General features: G+C 37.7%; 2 protein-coding genes across 4 annotated transcripts in view; one reads left to right on the top strand and one right to left on the bottom strand.

Annotated features, from left to right (window-relative positions):
- The window catches only part of PDHX (pyruvate dehydrogenase complex component X), a 38,298-nt gene extending 30,105 nt beyond the window's left edge, over window positions 1-8,193 (bottom strand). The window contains exon 1 of one of the 2 annotated variants that reach the window (XM_052695248.1): window positions 8,026-8,193. In XM_052695248.1, the coding sequence (XP_052551208.1) occupies window positions 8,026-8,164 (139 nt within the window). In that variant the 5' untranslated portion in view covers window positions 8,165-8,193. The remainder of the gene's footprint in view (window positions 1-8,025) is intronic. The other variant, XM_052695247.1, reaches the window with a different exon arrangement.
- Window positions 8,194-8,252: 59 nt separating this feature from the next.
- Window positions 8,253-19,132, top strand: APIP (APAF1 interacting protein). 2 transcript variants are annotated; one of them, XM_052695260.1, is made up of 8 exons: window positions 8,253-8,371; window positions 8,628-8,728; window positions 11,083-11,131; window positions 12,265-12,382; window positions 13,605-13,740; window positions 16,291-16,458; window positions 17,041-17,157; window positions 18,434-19,132. In XM_052695260.1, exons 1-7 carry the CDS (start codon window positions 8,315-8,317, stop codon window positions 17,138-17,140), a joined length of 729 nt encoding a protein of 242 aa, XP_052551220.1. In that variant the 5' UTR covers window positions 8,253-8,314; the 3' UTR covers window positions 17,141-17,157; window positions 18,434-19,132. The 2 variants fall into 2 exon arrangements, with proteins under 2 accessions (XP_052551220.1, XP_052551221.1); XM_052695261.1 differs by lacking the exon at window positions 8,253-8,371 and having other exon boundaries at window positions 8,626-8,728; window positions 12,210-12,382.
- The last annotated feature ends 750 nt before the right edge of the window (window positions 19,133-19,882 follow it).

Here is a 19,882-nt window from a genome sequence, read left to right as displayed (position 1 = left end):
TAAAAGCGTGCCAAGATGTAACCTCATCCTCCTGAAGTTCAAAAGTTGAAGCAGAGTCCTGATTTGTAGAACCATAAGCATCAATGATTTTTTCTCAAAACCACCACAAACACTACGTGCTCCTCTTCTTTAATGCAGGTTGTGGAACTTTTTCCAGTTGAAAGATTAAAGCACACTTTTTAAACTAATAAAGCTCTCATAATCCTAGTACTCCAGGCAATGATGAGCCACCTCCTCCACCAATAAACTGTTCCAGTGTTTATTTACCCTTTTTGCTAAGAAATCCTATCTACTTCCTAACTGGAGTACCTCTCCTATGAGGAAAGGTTGAGGGAACCGGGCTTGCGGTTGGAAAAGAGAAAGCTCTGGGGAGACTTTATTGTGGCCTTCTGATATTTGAAGGGAGCATATAAACAGGAGAATGACTGCTTATGAGAGCGACAGGAAAAGGGGGAATGGTTTCAAACTCAGAAAGGGGAGGTTTAGGTTGGATATTAAGAGGAAGTTTTTCACACAGAGGGTGGTGAGGCACTGGAACAGGTTGCCCAAGGAAGCTGTGGATGCCCCATCCCTGGAGGCATTCAAGGCCAGGCTGGATGTGGCTCTGGGCAGCCTGGTCTGGTTGCTGGCAACCCTGCACAGAGCAAGGGGGTTGAAACTCGATGATCTATGAAGTCCTTTTCAACCATTCTATGATTCTATGAAACTCTGCAGACTGAAGTTGCCTAACTTCAAATTTCAATGATTTTATCTTAGGCATCCATTAAAAAGCTTGAAAGACGATTACAGAGATGTTTCTAATAGATAAGTGTCTGTATACACAGAGCAGCTAAATTCTCGGCCTTTTTTTGCCATGACACTGTCACCTCCTAGATGCAGCTTGCCAGCAGCTCACTGCAACACGCGGTCAGCTGGATTGGCTCATACACCCATACACAGAGCCAAGTGGCATTGCACAGTGCCCAGCTGTATGTCACATAAGTGGGATTCTTTGGAACACAGAGCCCCCACCAGGCAGCAAATTCCTTGGCCACACAGCATGCTGCCTCCCCCAACATTTGATCCAAGGCACCAGAGGAGCATTCCGACATACAGCTTGTAATAAATGGATATCATCATTCTGAACTTATAAGGATAGCTACAAGACCAAAAAAGTACAGTTCTTTAAGTATTATTTTGTGTAGTTTTCCAGTATCTGATCAATTTAAGGCTCATTTCTGAATTATTTATCTGAATCTGTATTAAATTAAACCACAAAAATAGACACACGAGAGGAAGATTGTATAAAAAGGCAAGAATCAATTCTGCTTCATATTCCCTTTTCTTTGTACCCAGTCAGCAGCATTAAGGTTTATCATAACTAGGAAGCAGCAATATCTCTCTCACACATCTTGTCTTGCTTAGAGTAAGCAGAACAGCTTTAAAAACTTAGCAGGTATCCCTTTTTTTTTCTTCCCCATTATTGAGAATACAAAGAGCAATAAAATAAATTTGGGGTTTCAAGACAAGAAGCCAGAAACAAAAATGCTTCTCATCATTTCTTCTGCATCCTAAGAATTACCCTGGTTAAGATCTCAGAGAAGATAAAGATAGAAGGGAAACTTTAATTAATACACAATGTTTTAAGGGAATTAAAATTATCCACCTTCCTTCTGTAATTAATTAATATTAACATGTCCAATAAATCTGCCTTTGTCTATCTCATTGCTACAGGACTATGAAAGAACTAATTATTACGCTCATAAAAAGTATTAAACTGTAAATATTCCAGAGGTTGGGTAGAGTTAAAGAAATAAATGGTTTTCTCATTATTTATGGATACAAAGCATTTTTAATGCAAATTTTAAACAATGCAGCAACTATCTCGTAACCTCAGCAAGCATTAATGACCTGGCCATTTTACAATGCACCAAAAGCAGAAGGTGAGCTATTTATTTCCCACAGACCCCAGGACATCATCACAATTAGGATCATGCTGCCCATAACACTTGAGCTGCAGAAATGAGCCCAGGGTGTATATATACAAATCACATATATATATATAATATATATAATCATTGTGTTGTGTTGTGGGTAACAGTGGCACTCTGTAACTGAATTATCTTTTTTTTTTAAAAGTTTCTTTTTTTGCAATCTCTTGTCTTGGTTCAATATACAAAAAAAAGAAATAAACGACATTGAGAATGTAAGCTATCCTCTGAATGCCTGTGTTCATACTATGTCTATTTTTTTCCAAATACTGTAGGTTAAAACATGAGTTTACAATTTCCTTTATGCTTTGTACATTCACTGAAATGTATTATGGATAACGGCCAATAGAAAACACATTACTTGAAAATGTACACAACGTAAATAAATGCTGTTTCATTTTCCTATCTTGACAAGTCAACTTTGACAACCAAATAAACAAACAAAAAAAAAAAAATCAAAACAGTTTTGAAGTCATATCCCACAAAACTGTAGGATTATCTACAACTGTTAACCATGCTTCAAGGAAAAAGAAAAAGAAAGCATTCCATATTTCTAATGAGATTTAAAAAACATTTTAAAATATGATGGCTCAGACGCTTCAATTTAGTGAAGAATTACCTGACCCGTTCCCCAAAATATGCTCCATCCCAAGGCATAAATACAAAACTGAGTAACAAATTTGGAGTACTTTAACATTTTCCCGGTCGCATAACAAGCAGCTTTTGCAAACCATAGTCTCTTCCAATCAAGTTAGAAGACAAGACTTGGCAGCAAGCACATGTGATGCATTAGAAAAATAAACAGGAGACAAAGCAGAAGAAAGAATTCAAAAAATGAAGGCACACTTATGTCTGAAAATTGGAAACTCATTTTCTATATTACTGTGCCCCACTGCAACAATGGTAACTGCAACTGAGGAGCAGCACTCAAACTTACTGTAGAAGGTATGTGACTGCTTCTAATCAACAGAAACAAATACATACACCCCACCATCACAATTCTGCAATCCTATTTAGAAACCAGCACAAGAAAATTTAAGTTTGTGAAAATTAATGCTGTGCTCCACTTTCTCTGAAGGCAGCAAAGCCCTGTAAGTTGCAGGTGACAAAGTTGATCACTTCTTGGGAGGTAGCTGACATTTTACTTCAAAACACAGAATATTACATTTATATGGAATTAAGCAATGATTTCATTCTGCAAATAAACACCTGGCTGTAACATTCTGCAGCTTGTCCCCCCAGTTTAAAAAAAAATAAAAAAATTAAGTCTAAAAGACTGCTGATGTCACAGATGTTTTCTGTTAGATGGTTCACCTGAAAGCTTGACATGCCACTTAAATTAGAAAACAACTGCCATATGGAAACATCTTGATCCATAGATGCACTCCAACAATAAAGAATTTAACAGACACATCATTGATCGCAATTTAAAAAGAAAACATGAGCTTACTTGTTGATTAGTTGCCAAGGTATACAACATAAAGCAATCAGCTATTTAGAAAAACATTACAAACTTCTGATTACCTGCACCAAAGCTCAGAAAAATATCACAAAACCTAAAAAAGCAAAGAACTGAAAAGACTTTATCTATTTTTTTATTTTTGTCACTGGACAACTCTGTGTATACTTGTATAAAGATTTGTAACAGGGAAGAGGTATCGTGGTAAACAAGTTCATAAAGGTTGCAGCGGTTTCTCACTCCAACACACTACTCATTGATCTTTCACTTTTTTATGCGTACCATAAAAAGGTCAACAGTATTACCAGAGCAAAATGTTGTCCTCATCTAATCACGTTGTCACTGCAGACAAATGTGTTGGCCATGGCCTATCCAACAGCAAAACGTTTCCCTTCTCTCCCTCCATTCCATTTCATTTATTTATTTTTAAACTCATACCACCAATGAAACTTAAGGTCAGTTGCTAGGTTGCTTCTGCTGGCCTATCAAGTAAAAAAGACATTCTAGTTGCTTTCTGATGTTTGGATGACAGACGTGGTCAACAAGTGCAATGAAAAAACTTCCCACTGAACACATTCACTAACAGTATTCTGGTGTCTTAAAAAAATTTCACGACTGTGAAATCAAAGTGCTTTTTATGCGAAATCACTGCTTCTTTCACCTACAATGTATCACAGATACAGAACCACAGAGGTTGGAAAAGACCTCTGAGATCATCTAATCCAACCCTCACAACAGTTTTGCAAGGCAGTGAATCAATTACATTTCAAATTGTGCTAATTTAAGGAAAACTTATTAGCTTAGCCTTTCATGTCCTCTTGTCCTACGTTAACCTTAATATCAATCCACGAGACACGTGAAAGCAGCTGTTCAGCCTTCTGACCCACTTACTCATACTACCAACAGTGCTAACATTTATGATGCTGTTCAGTTATCCAGATTAGAGAATGGGTTTTGCTGGCAGTTAATCTTATCACAAGAAATACGATTTCATTCATGATAGCTCCCTGACCTGACTCATCACACGGCAATATAAATAACACTGACACTCAAAACACCCTGCAGAAGGCAGGACAGGACTCAATCCAGACTAAAGGAACTGCTAACTACAAATAAAGTACTTATGGCAAAGGAAAGGAAAAAGGAGGTGCAACTAAACTCCAATTTCTCCACTCCTTCCCCATCCCCCAACCTCACTGAACAATCCAATCCTTGTGTTCACTTGAGGCACATGCATATAGAGACATCTATGTTCACAGCCAGGTTCAGAAGTGCTGCAATTAAGGCTTCCTCTTACACAGATACACAAGAACAGCAGCTACAAAAATGGTTACCCTTCAGAGCTATTTTAGTCACTTTCTGGTTAGTGATCAGGCATCCAAACAGGATACAGGTTAATTGCACTGTACAGTACGGTCCTTACAAGCACTCTGGAAAATAAATATTGTTGATCTTTCATTATTGGTGAGTAAAGAGTTCAGACAATTCACACAATCTATTAAAGACAAGTGAGGCTCACTCATTTAAGAGAATTTAGAACAAATGAAATTTCTCAGCTCTCATCATCATCTGCTAATTTTACTGCCATCAACTTTGTGTTGTCATAAACCAATTATCTGAGCCAAAGGCTTAAATTTTTTTTTTCATGTAAGCAGTACCTCCTATTTTAAAGATAATTTTCTATGTAGCCAAGAATACAACTCTTAAAATATATCAATAAAAACGTTGCATCTAGGGATGAGATTTCTGCCTCCTCCTTTGTCCTTTACACCCTATACCAAATAAATGGAAGACAAGTCAGGAGATACCTATAATGGGCTGGTGACTACAATCTGAGTACCTCCTATTTAAGCATATCCAACAAGACACCATTTCATTGTCCCTTGTCTGACCTCCTTTGTTATGGAACAAAGCTGGAACACTTCCAGCTTTGTCAAAACAAAATAAACAAAACCTGTGATGAACTGAGGACAAACACTTTAACATGTGCCACTCATGAGGTATTTCATAAATCCCCAAGCCAAACCCTCTGGTTAGCAAAGGCTTAAAAGACTTGCTACAATCTGACAACAATGATAAAACTGAAGAATATAAAAAGATATTTTAAAATATTCTTTAAAAAGTAATAGTTCATACTTTTTTTCTTCCTTCTATGAAGAAAGTCCATCAGCACCTTGTCTCCTCAGTTTACTGTACAGCTCCACAAGGTTACTACAGTGTCTATTACCTGCTGAAACTTCAGTATAACATACACCAATTTGCAACTACAATTAGGCAGATCTATCCCTGGTGCTTTCACTACCTATAGATACAGCTGGAATGTCACATATCCCCATTTATGGAGATGCACAATGCAATCAAGGAGATAAAACAGAGCAATGCTGTTCAAACCACTGAAAGTTTTCCCCCAGTAATACAGCCATTTGTATTTCATTGCTTATCTCTTACAAATAATTACGTTCTGGTTATTCCTTCTGTTACACAGCCAATACATTTCAAATGAATTGTTTGACAATTTATTATGTCTTTAACAACTCTTACTCCTCTGAGTTCTCTCCCATCAGCCCGTACCCCTTCCTGATGTACAGCATTCAAAACTACAGCAAAGCCTTGGCTGAGGTATTATCGGTACAAAGTAGAGTGGCAGAAGAATTAGCACATGCCCTCCAGATGACATTCCTGGCTCATCAACTTTTGCCATGTGATGATGATTCGCTCACATTCTGTTTGCAAAAGCCTTGACTTCCTAATGCAGGATTATGACCTAGGAAACTACCACATCCCATCCTATACTAGGTGTTTATTCTTACTGTTATTCACATAACTCACTGCAATTAGTTTGATGTCTAATTATGTCTTCAAGTCATATTTGGATTGACAAACGTTTTTCAGACCTCTAACAAAAACAGCATTTAAAACTCAGCATCAGGCACAAGTCCTGAAAGGGTCTTGAAGGATCTCAGATAAATATCCTTCCAGTTAGGACAGCCAACTGCAATAACTCCTCACCTTCCTTCACAGTTTGAACAACGCTATACAAATTTTTTGAGATCATGTTTCCTTTATAGGAAAAAAGATAGGAAAAAATAAAAACCACAAACATACAATAGCATGCCAAAGCCTTACAAAATCAATCTGCAACACAGATAGCACCGTTACACCTGACAAAAGCAAATCTGAGTGCCTGATGAAACAAAGTTTTCCCAAGCCTTCTATTTCATAATTTATTCAGCTGGTTGCTTAACTGCAGGCTCTGAAAGCAAACAAACAAAAAGTTCAGGAAGATACTTTCATGTAGTTCTTTTTTTTTTTTAATACAGATCAGGAAAATAATGAAGATGTCTTTCTGCTTTCCCTCCATCTCATCTGTTCTGCGTAATGCAGCTGATAGCTCCAACACTAATTTGCGTGAATGACACCTAACTTGTCTGAAGTTATTCTCTGAATAACTTGTGTCCTTCACGTAGCTTAGCTTTATTCAGCATGTCTGTGCACTGATTTAGCTTTCAGTGAAAGCTCAACCAAAAACCAGCAGCAATACAAACTTGGATGTTGGTGTATTCTGTTGTGTAACAGACTAAGCCTTATTTCTCATACTAACTTACAGGTTATTTCTTCAATACTCCTGCAAGTTTACAATTGCATCATTTTATGCCATGATTTTTTCACTTTTGTCCCTACATGCTCACTGCTGGTAATTCCATTTGAATTGTGCTGTATGCTTTCTTGCTTCCTCTTTCAAATGCATTGATGAGTTTTCTTGCTGACTTTTGCTTTCCCTCCTCATCTGACATCCTTTTTTCAAACATTCATACATTTATATGCTACGTACACATTTACATTTTAACTTCTGGATGCGATGGGTGTTAACCTTCCATCCCAGATATCATACATGTACAAAAAAACATATTTGGACTCCTACAAGAATAAGAAAACATTATCTAGAATAATACATACACTTGCAGTCTGCTGAATGAGAATGAGCAGAACTATTTCAAAGGAAATTGAAAAACTGAAGGTGTGTTCTTTAGAATGTGACACCAAACTAACAGAGAAGCTCAGCACGGCAGTGCTCACCTGGCTGAGAAGCCAAGAAACTGCCTTTGAAATTAAGTAGAGCATTTCAATGCTACACCTTAAGTTTGGCCCTTTAAATTACACAAAATGCTTGAACTTCTTTAGAGGCTCATCCTCACACCTTCGAGAGCGGGAGAAATGAACGTGTAAGAACAATTAGTAATAAAACCGAAGAGGAATAATTCCAAGAGAGAAACCCGACAGACTAAAAGAATTAACATTCGACGAACAACAACCAGCTTTGGGCCAAATACAGGAGCAAGGTTACCAAAAAGCACTCGTGCTTTGGACCTGCAGAGACCAAGGCAGCAGCGCCCAGCCTGGCAGGCCCACCTCCAAGGCCTCCCGTTCAATGTGCCGTGGGACGGAACTGCTCCTTTCGTCCTGCATTCACCTCCCGGGCCTCACAGCCCCACACACCGGTAGCACCGGTCCGGTCCAACAAGCTAGCACGGCTCCGGCCCACCGAGGCTCCCCGCTGCCCACACAGCGGCAGGCCGGCCGCAGCCCAGCACTCACCCAGCAGCTCCTGCGTGCCGTGCAGGAGCCTCCAGCCTCCCCGGACGGGCAGGGCCAGCCCAGCGCCCGGCACGGGCCGCCCGCCTCGCAGCAACCTGAGCACCCCGGTGCCGCCGCTCCGCCACCAGGAGGCCGCCATCTTGCCTCGCCCTCGCCGCCGGCGCGGGGCTGCCCCTAGCGCTGCCTGACTGCAGGCGTTCGGGATTACGGCCGGCTCCGCGCGGGGAGCGCCGGGCAGGCAGCGCCGCGGCACGCCTCCCGGCGGCAGGACCCAGCGCACGACGGCGCCATGGCTGCCGCCAACGGTCCCGGCCTCCAGCTCGCCGATGGCCGCGACGCGGCGCAGGTAACGAAGGGGCAGCCGTGTTACTGCGCGCCGTACGGCTGTGACGGGCCGGCTGCGGTAGCAGCGCTTGGTCCAGAACGAGCCAGGCCTTAGGAAGACGTGTCCTAAAAGAAAAGACGGTCGTCTTGTAATTAAAGTCATAATTAACACCGTCGTGCTGAAGTATGACTATAGCCCGTTCAAACTGAGTTTCAGATTGTAAATTCTTAGTTTTCTGATGGCTTTTAATGTGTCGTTTTTTTAAATTTGTTTTTAGGATAAGTTACATCCAAGAAATCTTATCCCTGAACTTTGTAGGCTGTTCTATGGTTTAGGCTGGGTAACGGGAACTGGTGGAGGAATCAGCCTGAAACATGGGTAAGTAAAGGTGGAAGAGCAACGAACTGCACGGCCTTTAAAGGTCCTCTCTGACTCAGATCATTCCGTGATGATCTTTGATGATCCGTGATGATGACGTTTGCAGAGAAAGCTTGGCTGTAATTGGTGAGGGCAGTTCTGTTCCATGGCAGATGTCTGAAAGTCAAAAACTAGCGAAGAAGATAGAAGGGGAAATGAACGCTACTGCAGATTTAAAGCAAAGAAGGGAAGATGTTTGGCCTAAATTAATCATTGAGGTTCTTTCAATGGAGAAAGAGAGTCAAGTTAAGAAAGTACCTTATTTATGTCCTTCTTCTGTCTCTAAGGTAAACTACTTGCTTTTAAGGAGCGATTCATCTTCCTCTTTTCATTCCATTGACTGTGGAATCTAGATTAGATTACACAAAAAGCTTTCAATGATAAAATGAGATTAATCCCACCCTGTATGTGTCGCAGTCAAGGCATTTCCTTCAATAAAGAAAGTCCTATTCTACTGAGATAATTTCTAAGGAATTGTTATTGACATAATTGAAGTGGCACCTGCACAGCAAAACAATTTTTGGTATATATCTGAGAAGCACCACTTTGCTTTTTAACTGTTCATTACTCCTATTTATACTTTCAAAGCTTCTAATGGAAACAGAACCCCTGCTAGTGGCTGCTGAAGAAAAGAAAGAAAACTTCACTCTGCAAAATACTTTTCAGTGTCTGCCACTGCCCAGTCATGGACACTGTAACTTGAAAGTTTCTGATCTCTCATTTTTCTGACATACAATGCATGCAGTGTATGTGAAAAAAAAGAAACAACACAGCTATTACTTTTCACATATATACATGTATCTGAAATAAAAGCTCCAAACACCAAATTTGTGAGTTTCTAATGGCTTTGTGCAATTCGCTTCACTTCCCTGCATAGTTTTGCAAAAAAGCAGAAGTAAGTAATCAAAGGAATGACAAGAGAATTGATTCTTGGTTTTAAAGTTATTCATCGATAGAAAGATCTACATAACACTAATTTCTTACCAGCGGCAGAATATAGGCTGTTTTCTCTCTTGTTTCTATGTAACTCTTGTTCATTTTGACAAGACACATGGTTTCAGCAGAGAATACACTGATGTAGTAGTACAGTTTTCTTTAACAGTTCTATCACTTCGTAGCTCAGACTACATATTTGAGTAGCTTCCAGTACATCTTACATGGTAGCTAATGATTGTAATCTGAATGACTGTACTCATTTTTATACCTGCATTAGTGTTAGGTATGTTTCAGAATGAACAGCCATGAGTCAAAGACAAAGTAGACTAGCCTAGAATTGTTCCATAAGAACAAGTGAAGTTCTAGCAGCTAGTTTTATCTTACGTCCTGATCAACATTACTGACTGCACTCTTCATTGGAACTACTCAGGGTGAAGACACCAAGATGTGGGATAGCATTATTAAAATTGGATCTAGAATTCTTTGTCAGCTGTCCTGTTTCACTTCTTCTGAATGATAAATTTCTAGACGAGAGAAAAATATTTAAACATCTCACACTTCTCGAGAGATACACCTGTAACTTGACTAATTATTCACTAGATGTCTCTGTGCTCCTGAATTTAAAGCATTGCTCCGTAAACCAAAGAGTGATTAAGTACAAGATAGCAATCTGATTTTCTTTGTTGTTATTGAAAATATTTCAGTCGCCACTTTAAGATTATTTAAATTTAAATCAATATTTTTATGGGTTTTGATCATGTAAACATTGGAAGAAAGGGTATACTTCTACTTGAATTTGTCACTTGATTGCACTGAGTGATATTTTTTAATCAATGCAAATGAACACACAAATGCATTTTGTAGCCATATGTAGATTAGGCAGTTAGAACAAAAATGAAAGTATTTACATTGTATAATACAAGAGACAGTTGATACTGTTTATAGGTAGTCTGTAGATTTTTAAATAGCAGATTTGCCACAGGTCAGTGTCTGCTTGCAATTTATTTTGTTCTCTTTGTCTTTTCCTCAGAATTCTGGGGGCTGAGTTTGAGATTATTACAGGGGAAGGTTTTGTGTTTTCCTTTACAGAGAAAACAAAGTTGCATTTTCTGCATTTATTTTGAATCTCTTGTCAAGTTGAAAGCACTGTTTGATATCCCTTTAAGCTCTTCTGTGATCCATCTGCATTTAAAAAAAAAACAACCAAACAAAAGCAGAAGACAACCCCATCTACCTGTGACCACATATATGGAAGAGTGATAAATTTGTTATCACAGTTTAGATTTGCTATTTCTTTTCCAGTGAATCTAGAGCTCTAATGCTCATGCTGTTAGAAAGACGTGGTTTTTAATATTTTACCTATCTTCAAATTTTCTTAGGAATGAAATATATATTGCTCCTTCAGGAGTCCAGAAGGAAAGAATACAGGTATGTTTAACTTTATTTCTACCTCAGAGCTTATCTTCAGATGGGTAAAACTACTTATGCTTAGTGTTTTATTTTTCCTTGCATAGAGTAAGGCTTACAATACTATTGTCTGCATTGCTGAAATAACTGAATTTCTTCTCTTAAGTACTCAGTTACCAAAGCAAGCCTGTGGCCAGCATGGCTTAAAGCAAAATTTGACTGAAAGTTACTCTAGATCAGCTTTTTTCTTTTTCAAGATTAAATGGCTTTCAAGTTACTGAGTTTCTGAGTTTCTGAGTTACTGTAGTACACACATATTATGTTTTAACACCTCTTTTCTGTTTCTTGTCATTTGAGTGATTGGAAATCTTTCCTCTTGGTCTTCTTAGTAAATAAAGGCTTTCTCCAAGAAAAGGTGATGTTGGCTGTTTTATGCCTTTCCTTTCCTGGAACTGCAAAACCCCTAAAATATAAGCGGAGGGAAAAATGGTAAATGATAACTATTTTATGACAATAGGAAGAATTGTTTTACAGCTCTGAGGGGAAATACAAGGAAATGTGAAAGGAATCTTTTTGCCTATAGAAACTTGAAGTTTTGCATAGTGCTTGCTAGCCACATTAGCAAATAAGACAGGAAAAGGCATAATATGGCAAGGCTGTGATGTCTTGCTCTTTTTTGGCGGCAGCAGTGGATTGAGCATAATGAGTAAGGAGATCTCTTGCAACTGTATTTTCTGTTATTTTTTTTAAATGAGTCTGTTTTGTTTCTACAGTAGACAGTTCAGCAGCTATAGCTTTTTAATACAAAGGAAACATTTCTGTAAAGCTACTTTTTTTTTTTTTTTTTTGTAAGTTACTACTTTTTCTCTTGATGGTCTGTTATTTAGATATAGGCCATCTCCTTTCTTAGAAAGTTTTAGTTTTAGTACTCCTCGGCAGCAGTACTGAAAGACAGTACCAAATGTTCATTTACCTTAGACAGCAATGATAATTAGTGTTAGTGGGTAGAATAAACATAGCGTACTACAGAATTTTTACAAAGTTGAAATTGCATTCTATATTTAATATGTTGTGTTTCTGTATGTATATATCTCCTTAGAAGGAAAATGAAATTCTTCAGGTCATCACAGGTAAAAATAATTTCTCTGATACAGCCAGAAGATATGTTTGTTTGTGACATGAACGAGCAGGACATCAGTGGTCCCCCAGCACACAAGAAACTAAAGAAAAGCCAGTGCACACCTCTTTTTATGAATGCCTACACTATGAGAGGTACGTGGCAAATTTTTTTGCTTTACTGTTGACTGAAACGCTGTATATACATTGTCAACAGAATTAAAATTCAGTGCCAGATTGTTTAAACATAAAAGTCACAGTGAAAAAGACACGAGCCTGTGAAATAAATAAATTTGTACAGGCACACATACAACAGAATGTAATCCATAGTAACATCTATCTGTAAGGCACTTCTACAGCTTCCTACATAGCTGCACCTGAGATCATCTTTTCGGCACTGATTTTTATCCCAGTCTATTAATAATTTGTTGGAGGGAATGGGAAGTATTTGACATGCCTTGGCTATTGTCAAAGGTTCTAAATTATTAAGTGAACAAAATATGAATCTTTTCTTTAGTGCCAGTTTCCAGTTGAGCATCCGTTTCCTTTTCTGGTGTCAGAGATGTTAAAGAAGGCTCATTTCGTGCAATTCCTTGATATGTTTAGGTAGCAACACGGCTTGCAGTCCCACTTTGGGAAAAGCTGTTGGAGGTACTTGAGCTGCAAATGATCTGTACACCTACATTGAGTGGAATGTCTGCAGATTGACAGCAATAGAGATATTTTTCTATTGTGGAAGATTCACATGTGTTACTTTTAAAAGGACTTAAGGAGGCTCATCTAGTCTTCCTGCATAAGAAACTTCTCTACGTACCTGAGGAAAATTCTTATTTTTGGCAACACTGCAGCTACGTTCGTAGAGTTAATTACAATTATTTAATATCTTTCCATCATGGTACAAGGAGATAATTTTTTTTTGCTTGTTTTTTTTCAGAGAATCAATGGATAATTGAGAAATACTGCTTGCATAAAGTAGGAGTATTTAACTGTTATAAATAAGTTTGGGAAGTCTTCAGAATCACGGATTTCTGATAAAATTATTAGAGTGTTTTAGTTTTTATAGCAATTTAAAAAAAAAAAACAACAACAACAAAAAAACAACTATACAGTGTTTCTCCTTGCTTTCGTGCAAATGGTTTTTCTCCTGAAATTTGTCACTAAGTAAAAGTTGACACTGCTGTCCTAAAATAATCTATAATTATCTTTTATAGATGAGCAATTATTTCCTACCTTTATTTAGGCTGCTGTGCATTTTTTCTTCTGATACAGTAGATCACCATTTGCTAAGATGCCTAGCCAAAGAAAATGGATCAAATACAGTAGTGTTTTTTTCTTAATAAATGCCTTTCATATATATATATATATTTTCTCCTCGTAGGAGCAGGTGCAGTGATACATACTCATTCCAAGGCTGCTGTTATGGCTACCCTTCTTTACCCAGGGAGTGAGTTCACTATTACCCATCAGGAGATGATAAAAGGAATCCAGAAGTGTTCTTCAGGAGGCTATTACCGGTACATTTTTAAGAGCAGAGATGTGCTATTTGATTGCTTGTTTGCAGCAAAACAGATGATAAGTAATTTGAGTTATGTGTGTTCAAGTGTATAATATAAAGTATTATAAATGAGTAGTAACAAGACCTCTGGAATAAATCAATCATTGTCTTCCCCTACAATGGTCTCAAGCCTATAGAAGAGATCTGAGATAAAATCTTGCCAAGTCAACAGTACTGCGGTCCACTGAGCTGTAGAAACAAACTAAATAAAGAGCCAGGTCTTGACAAATACCTCAAGAACAGGGTTGTTAACACATCTATACAATGTTAAACTGAAACTGTATCCAGCCAACATTAGCCTGAATTGATAAAAGTGCAACTGTGTTTGGGTGGACTTCACATATCATTGCTTGTGCTAGTTTACAGCAAGTTAGGAGAGTTGAGGTTTTCAGATTTTACTTGACGGGCTTTTCTGAAAGAAAAATCAGAATAAAGAGCTCATTAAAGATAATGTTATTACTTTCCAAGGATGAGCTCTGAGGTAAGTGCTGAGTTATTCCAAATTATGTGTGATGGCTTGTTTTGAGGACTCCACCCACAGTGTTGAATTGAGACCAGCAAACATCTTTCATATAATATGTGACAATTAGATGAAAAATTGAAATGCTAAATTCTTTCCACTTTTTGATGTAAATTTTTGTAAATAACAATTGCCCTTTGGCAAGGGAGCAAACAATGTGTTTGGCATGTGATTTTATGCCTGGACATATTTTATTTGGAGTTTTGGTTGACTTGCCAGCTTTACCTTCTTGTTAGCATTAGCATTTGTGTTTTTCATGTGGCATAGCTTCCTAGTAAAAACATCCCTTATACTGGAACTGGGGAAAAAAAGCGACACCAACAATTTCCTTTCTTTGGATTTGCATTGTGAATTTCCAAAATTCCTGTGTGTTAGTCAGGAAACACTGTATTTATTGCATTCCGTATCTACAAATTGTCCTGTGTCATCCTGCTGTCATATCAGGAAAAAAAATAAAAATAAAAATAAAAAATAAAAAAATCAAAGCTCCAGATTACATGTTTGCTAAGTACATATGCATCCATCCAAGATTCCATTGCCTTGTCTCACACCAGACTGCACACGGAATTCAAAAGAAATTCTGGAAGCAATCTGTTATGGGTAGGATAATCAGAAGTATTTTCTGGCCTAAATATGATCCCTGAATAATTTTACCTTTGGCTTCTGTAGAATTAAATCTGTAGTAAACAGCTTTCAAAATCTCAGACTGTCTCAAAGTATTTTATATGAACTTTTGTCTCAATGCAGGCTCCTTATGTTTCAGTAAAATATTTTTTTTATCTCTGCAGTTTAACTCCTTCAGAGTCTTCTGTGGGTTTTATTATTATAGCTAACGATTCTTACAAAAAAAGGTTATGATTAGGAATCAATTTGTGATGTTTATACTTGCTTCCAAACTAATGTCTGAGTACATAGTAGAAACTAGGAAACCAATCCCTTAGTTGAAATGTCCTGACTGGTAGCACTCACTCCAAATCTAAATTTAATGACTAGTATATATGAAAGACAAGTAAAAAGATGAAGTAAACCTACAAACACTTAATTTTCTTTCCTCACTAATTTATACACTTCTTTGGGAAAAGCATCACCATTGAAAACTGTAAGACATGAGACCTCTACATTTTGTAAATATTTAATACGAGGTACAGGCTATATTAATTCTACCATTGCTTCCCCTCTGTGTTTTTTATAAGTTCTGCTAGCATCCACTCTTGAAATATCAACGAGATCTCAATGATAAATCTGAATGTGAACTGGGGACTTATTAAAAACTATTTAAACAAGTTTCTGCCAGTGTTAATTAAGGTTCAAACAATGCCAAATATCCCAATCTCCTTCACAAGAAACTCTTAGGCAAGTTCCACTGAGGAACATGCATCATCTTGTCTTTGGAACTGGGGTTCTCAGGCTTTCTTAAGATCACATGTAGCCCACCAACCACTCTATCAGAGAAGAATTTATTTTTCATGTGTTGACACTTACTTTCTATTTATATGCCTTAGAAGGACAATCTTTTTTTCCAGGGGCTTTTTGGACTACCTAAATTCAATTTTTTCTGCTCTCCAGCAACCAGTTTTGTTTCCTTCTTTGTGATGTGATTCTTTTGAATAATTTAATCTGAGATCAAGCTTGTATGTGATGCCAATACAGGATGAAGAAAGTCTGAAAAAGTTGCAAAAGGACCTAACTACAAAGTGATGATACGTGAACAAACAACTATATCTAATACATTAAAGTGTTATTTTCTTTTTGTGCCTCAAGTATGGTTCAGATACTGCTAGCAGGTCATAAAAGTGGGATACATTCCTGAATTCTTTTACTGCAGTGTGACTCACAAGAGAGGCTTAAAAATCTCTAGTGCTGAGAATCTGTTAATACCTTTATGCAAAGGAGAAGCTCTTTCTAATGGAAGAGTTGAGGTATAAGATAGATCTCTTCCAAACATTTCGTTTCATGTTTAAGATATATTTAAATCTATTTTTCTCTTAGATATGATGACACACTGGTGGTTCCCATTATTGAGAATACACCAGAAGAGAAGGATCTCAAAGAAAGAATGGCAAAAGCAATGGAAGAATACCCAGATTCCTGTGCTGTTTTGGTCAGACGTCATGGAGTTTATGTATGGGGAGAAACATGGGAAAAAGCCAAAACAATGTGAGTACAATTAAGGAACATGGTGTATTTTAACATTATACCTCAAAATTTGATTGATTGCTGTTTTGTTTATTTCCGACCATTGTCAATGATTCAGAATATTCATAAACTTTTTGGCCTCATTGAATTTATGGCTTCACTAGGTTCATCCATTATTTCACTGTTTGATTTTTCTTTCTAATCTATTCTGAATGATAGAATTCACAGCATTTTCTTTTCACATGGACAAGTATGAAACTTTAAGACATTCTCTGCTTATTTATGACACCTGCCAATACTGTTCATACAGTTTTCTCTAGTCCCTTTTTTTTGTGGTTGAGGAGGAGGTACGGGGGCATTGGAAATTACATTCCTCATTTACTACTGAAAGTGCAACACAACAGGATCATGTAGCTGAAATGCTGGGCACTAGGGTGTTATTTCATACAGCTGCGATGGAAATGAATGATAACAGCTATCCAGTCAGACTGTCACATTGATGATGTACAGCTCAAGGAAGATAACTGTTATCACAAAAAGCAGTAAGACTTGAATGAATTGAACCTAATTTTACCCTTCAACTACTTTTCCTTTTAATTCTAGGTGTGAATGTTATGACTACCTATTTGATATTGCAGTGCAGATGAAGCAGCATGGGCTAGATCCTTCAAAACATCCAGCAGGAGAAAATGGGATCTTGTGAATGACAGCAGTATTCAGGTGTGAGTTTATCTGTAGAAATCATCTGTTTGCATGGAAAGACTATAGATAATGCCATCTGTTCTGTCTGCTTTCCCACTCGATTACCAGAACAGAAACTTCAGTACTCTCCCTGCTCTGTTACCATTGTAGTTGTGTCCACGCCCAAAATCATGCTTCCTTACCATCCAGTGCACTGAAAGGATATATATTAAGTATGTCCTGTGCCTATTTTAACACTTAGGTACAGCTCGGAGTGCAATTACCTTTCAAAACCAAGGTAGATCAAGCATTATCAGAATGAAAACAGTGAAAGAAAAGGACCTCATCCTAATATGCTAGTTTTTACAGAGATGTCTGAACACATGCTTCTGTTCCTCAGCTTGCAGTATCAAGTTCTTATTTCAGTCTTTTCTCAGTGGTGCTACTTATTTGGTATAGTTTTCTGCTCTTGAGCAGAAATTACTTGTTGCAATTTGAATAAGCTGAATTAATTAGTATCATATTCATACCAAGTGATGCTAACTGTGAATTTCTTTTTTCTAATGCAGCAGTGATCAATGTTTTCAAGGTTTTCATAACCAGTATTTTTAAGTAAAAGTATGTATGTAATATGATCAGGCAGTATTTTATGTAATTGAAGGAGAAGGCACTCTGAAACAATTGACACATGAGCTTTTTACAGCACAGTAGGGCAAAACACAGTGGGAGCACAATATTTCAGAGTTTGGCATCCCTCTTCTTGTAAATCTAAGCAAGCTTAAAGATACTGCTACTAAGATTATAAAGGAGTCCTGGACCAAAGTAATGGTCTGAACAGAAAGGACTAACCCATTGCACAGAGTTGACCCATCAGATAATTCTCTCTACCCACTGTGTTTGCATCAGAAGAGATGAAAAATGGGTGCTTAGGCAGTGTGAGCATTAAACAGCCACGTACTCAGGGCACTAGCTGTTATGCCCACGCCAGAGGAGGAAGCAGTGGGACAGAACGCTTGCTGTCAAATGAGTCCTTGTGCGAACAGGTATTTGGAGTGCTGCCACTGCATGCAAGGACATCTGCCTACCACACCTGCACAGAGCTGCCCCATGGCCTCTGAGAAAAGTTCTGAAATTGCTCTTCAGCAGAATTAATTTTCCTTTGCCCATTTCTTATGGCTAAATACCTAATTTTAGAGTATAGAATCATTAATGTTGAAAAAGGGTGCTAAGATCGCCCAGTCCAACCTTTGACCTTTCATCACCATGATCATTAAACCACACAAATCTTTGTGTATATCTTGTTTTCCCTACACAGATTTCTTCTTATGTGATCATGAGAGTTCCAGTTTCCACCTCGCACTGTTGAAGCCAGAAGGGGGTGCTGTTGTATTCAGCTGAATTGACAGATGTTGGCAGCCAATTTTGACCAGCGTATCAAAGAAGAAAAAGAGTTAAAACAAAGAGATCCTGCACAATCTTTGCTGTTTATGAGTACTGGCAAAAGCTACTTCAGGAGGAATGAAAATTCACATTCAAAAAGCTAGAGAGAACTAACGTGACATGTTGCTTGTGTGATTTAAAAATTAGTATTTTAACAAATTTGCATTTGCTGATCCTGCTCTACTGCTGCATCGTTTGACTTGTTATAGATCTGAATTTCTGAAAGATAAAGCAGTCCTTATACGTTGGAAGGATATGAGGACCTCCTTTTAATTAAAAGTTACATTTAAAATGATTGCTTAAACTACTGATTAATTTATGCTATATTAATTTCTGTGAAATTAAGCCTGTAGCATATATATTTTTAAGTCATATTTTCATTGTTATTCTGTGTAGGAAAATCACATAATTTTGTAGCATGCATTTGGAAGTTGTTACCGGGATATTCCTCCAGGTCTTAGCTATTCTTTAAATTCAGTCACTTTCAATGCAATTGTTTAAAACAGTTTTTTTTATTCTATAAGCGAAACTCATTTCAATTTACTCAGACAGCTCATTAAAGTTTAGCTTTATATGTTTATGTGTCTTAGTGTCTTTATTTCAAAATCTCGTGGAATAGCCCCAGTGGCATCTGTCTAAGCCACATCTGACCAACTTTCTGTCTGAGTATTGAGACTCTCATCCTAAGGAAGAACACCAATTGACAACTTACATTGCCAGAAAGTAGAGGTCTTGTTTTCCCTTCTGTTTTCTGCTAGGGGCCATACATTCCCACCATTTTCCTTGCATCATCTTTGGCACTTGTTTGAGCTTCTGTGAAGTGAATTAACTCATTAACCTAAGAGAAACTACTGCAGGGGGTAAAAAGAAAATAATTATATTGTTTCCTAATCAGCCGCTGTTAAAAAGTTAACTCAGAGGTGGGTTCAGAGTGCCAGAGCTGGGGCAAAAGAGGACATAACTAAAATCAGAAATGGAGAAGACTCTATTTGATGAGGATAACTATTCAGACTTACTCAGCTACTCATGGAAAGTTATTTGGCTAAACCAAGAAGTCAGGAAGAAACTTGGATTTTTTTACCCTATTCAGAGCATTGGCTTTCTTTAGTTGTGTACATCAGACCACTGATTTTAAGGCAACATACACTAGTGCTTCTTCTATTTACTGGTAATAGCATTATGCTAAATTCATGCAAAAAATATCCTGTTCTGTCTTGGAGGATATTTAAGTGCCCATCTAACAGTCTAATGCTGGGCTCCAGCAAAACTCATTTTCAGTAAGGCATCATGTTATAAGACAAGTGCCTGCTGATGAGAGCCGACC

Source organism: Tympanuchus pallidicinctus, unplaced genomic scaffold (assembly GCF_026119805.1).
Source record: "Tympanuchus pallidicinctus isolate F22 unplaced genomic scaffold, pur_lepc_1.0 scaffold3, whole genome shotgun sequence".
In the NCBI taxonomy this organism is placed as follows: domain Eukaryota; kingdom Metazoa; phylum Chordata; class Aves; order Galliformes; family Phasianidae; genus Tympanuchus; species Tympanuchus pallidicinctus.
The sequence above is the reverse complement of the archived record's forward strand: the minus strand, read 5'-3'. Positions and strand labels throughout refer to the sequence as shown.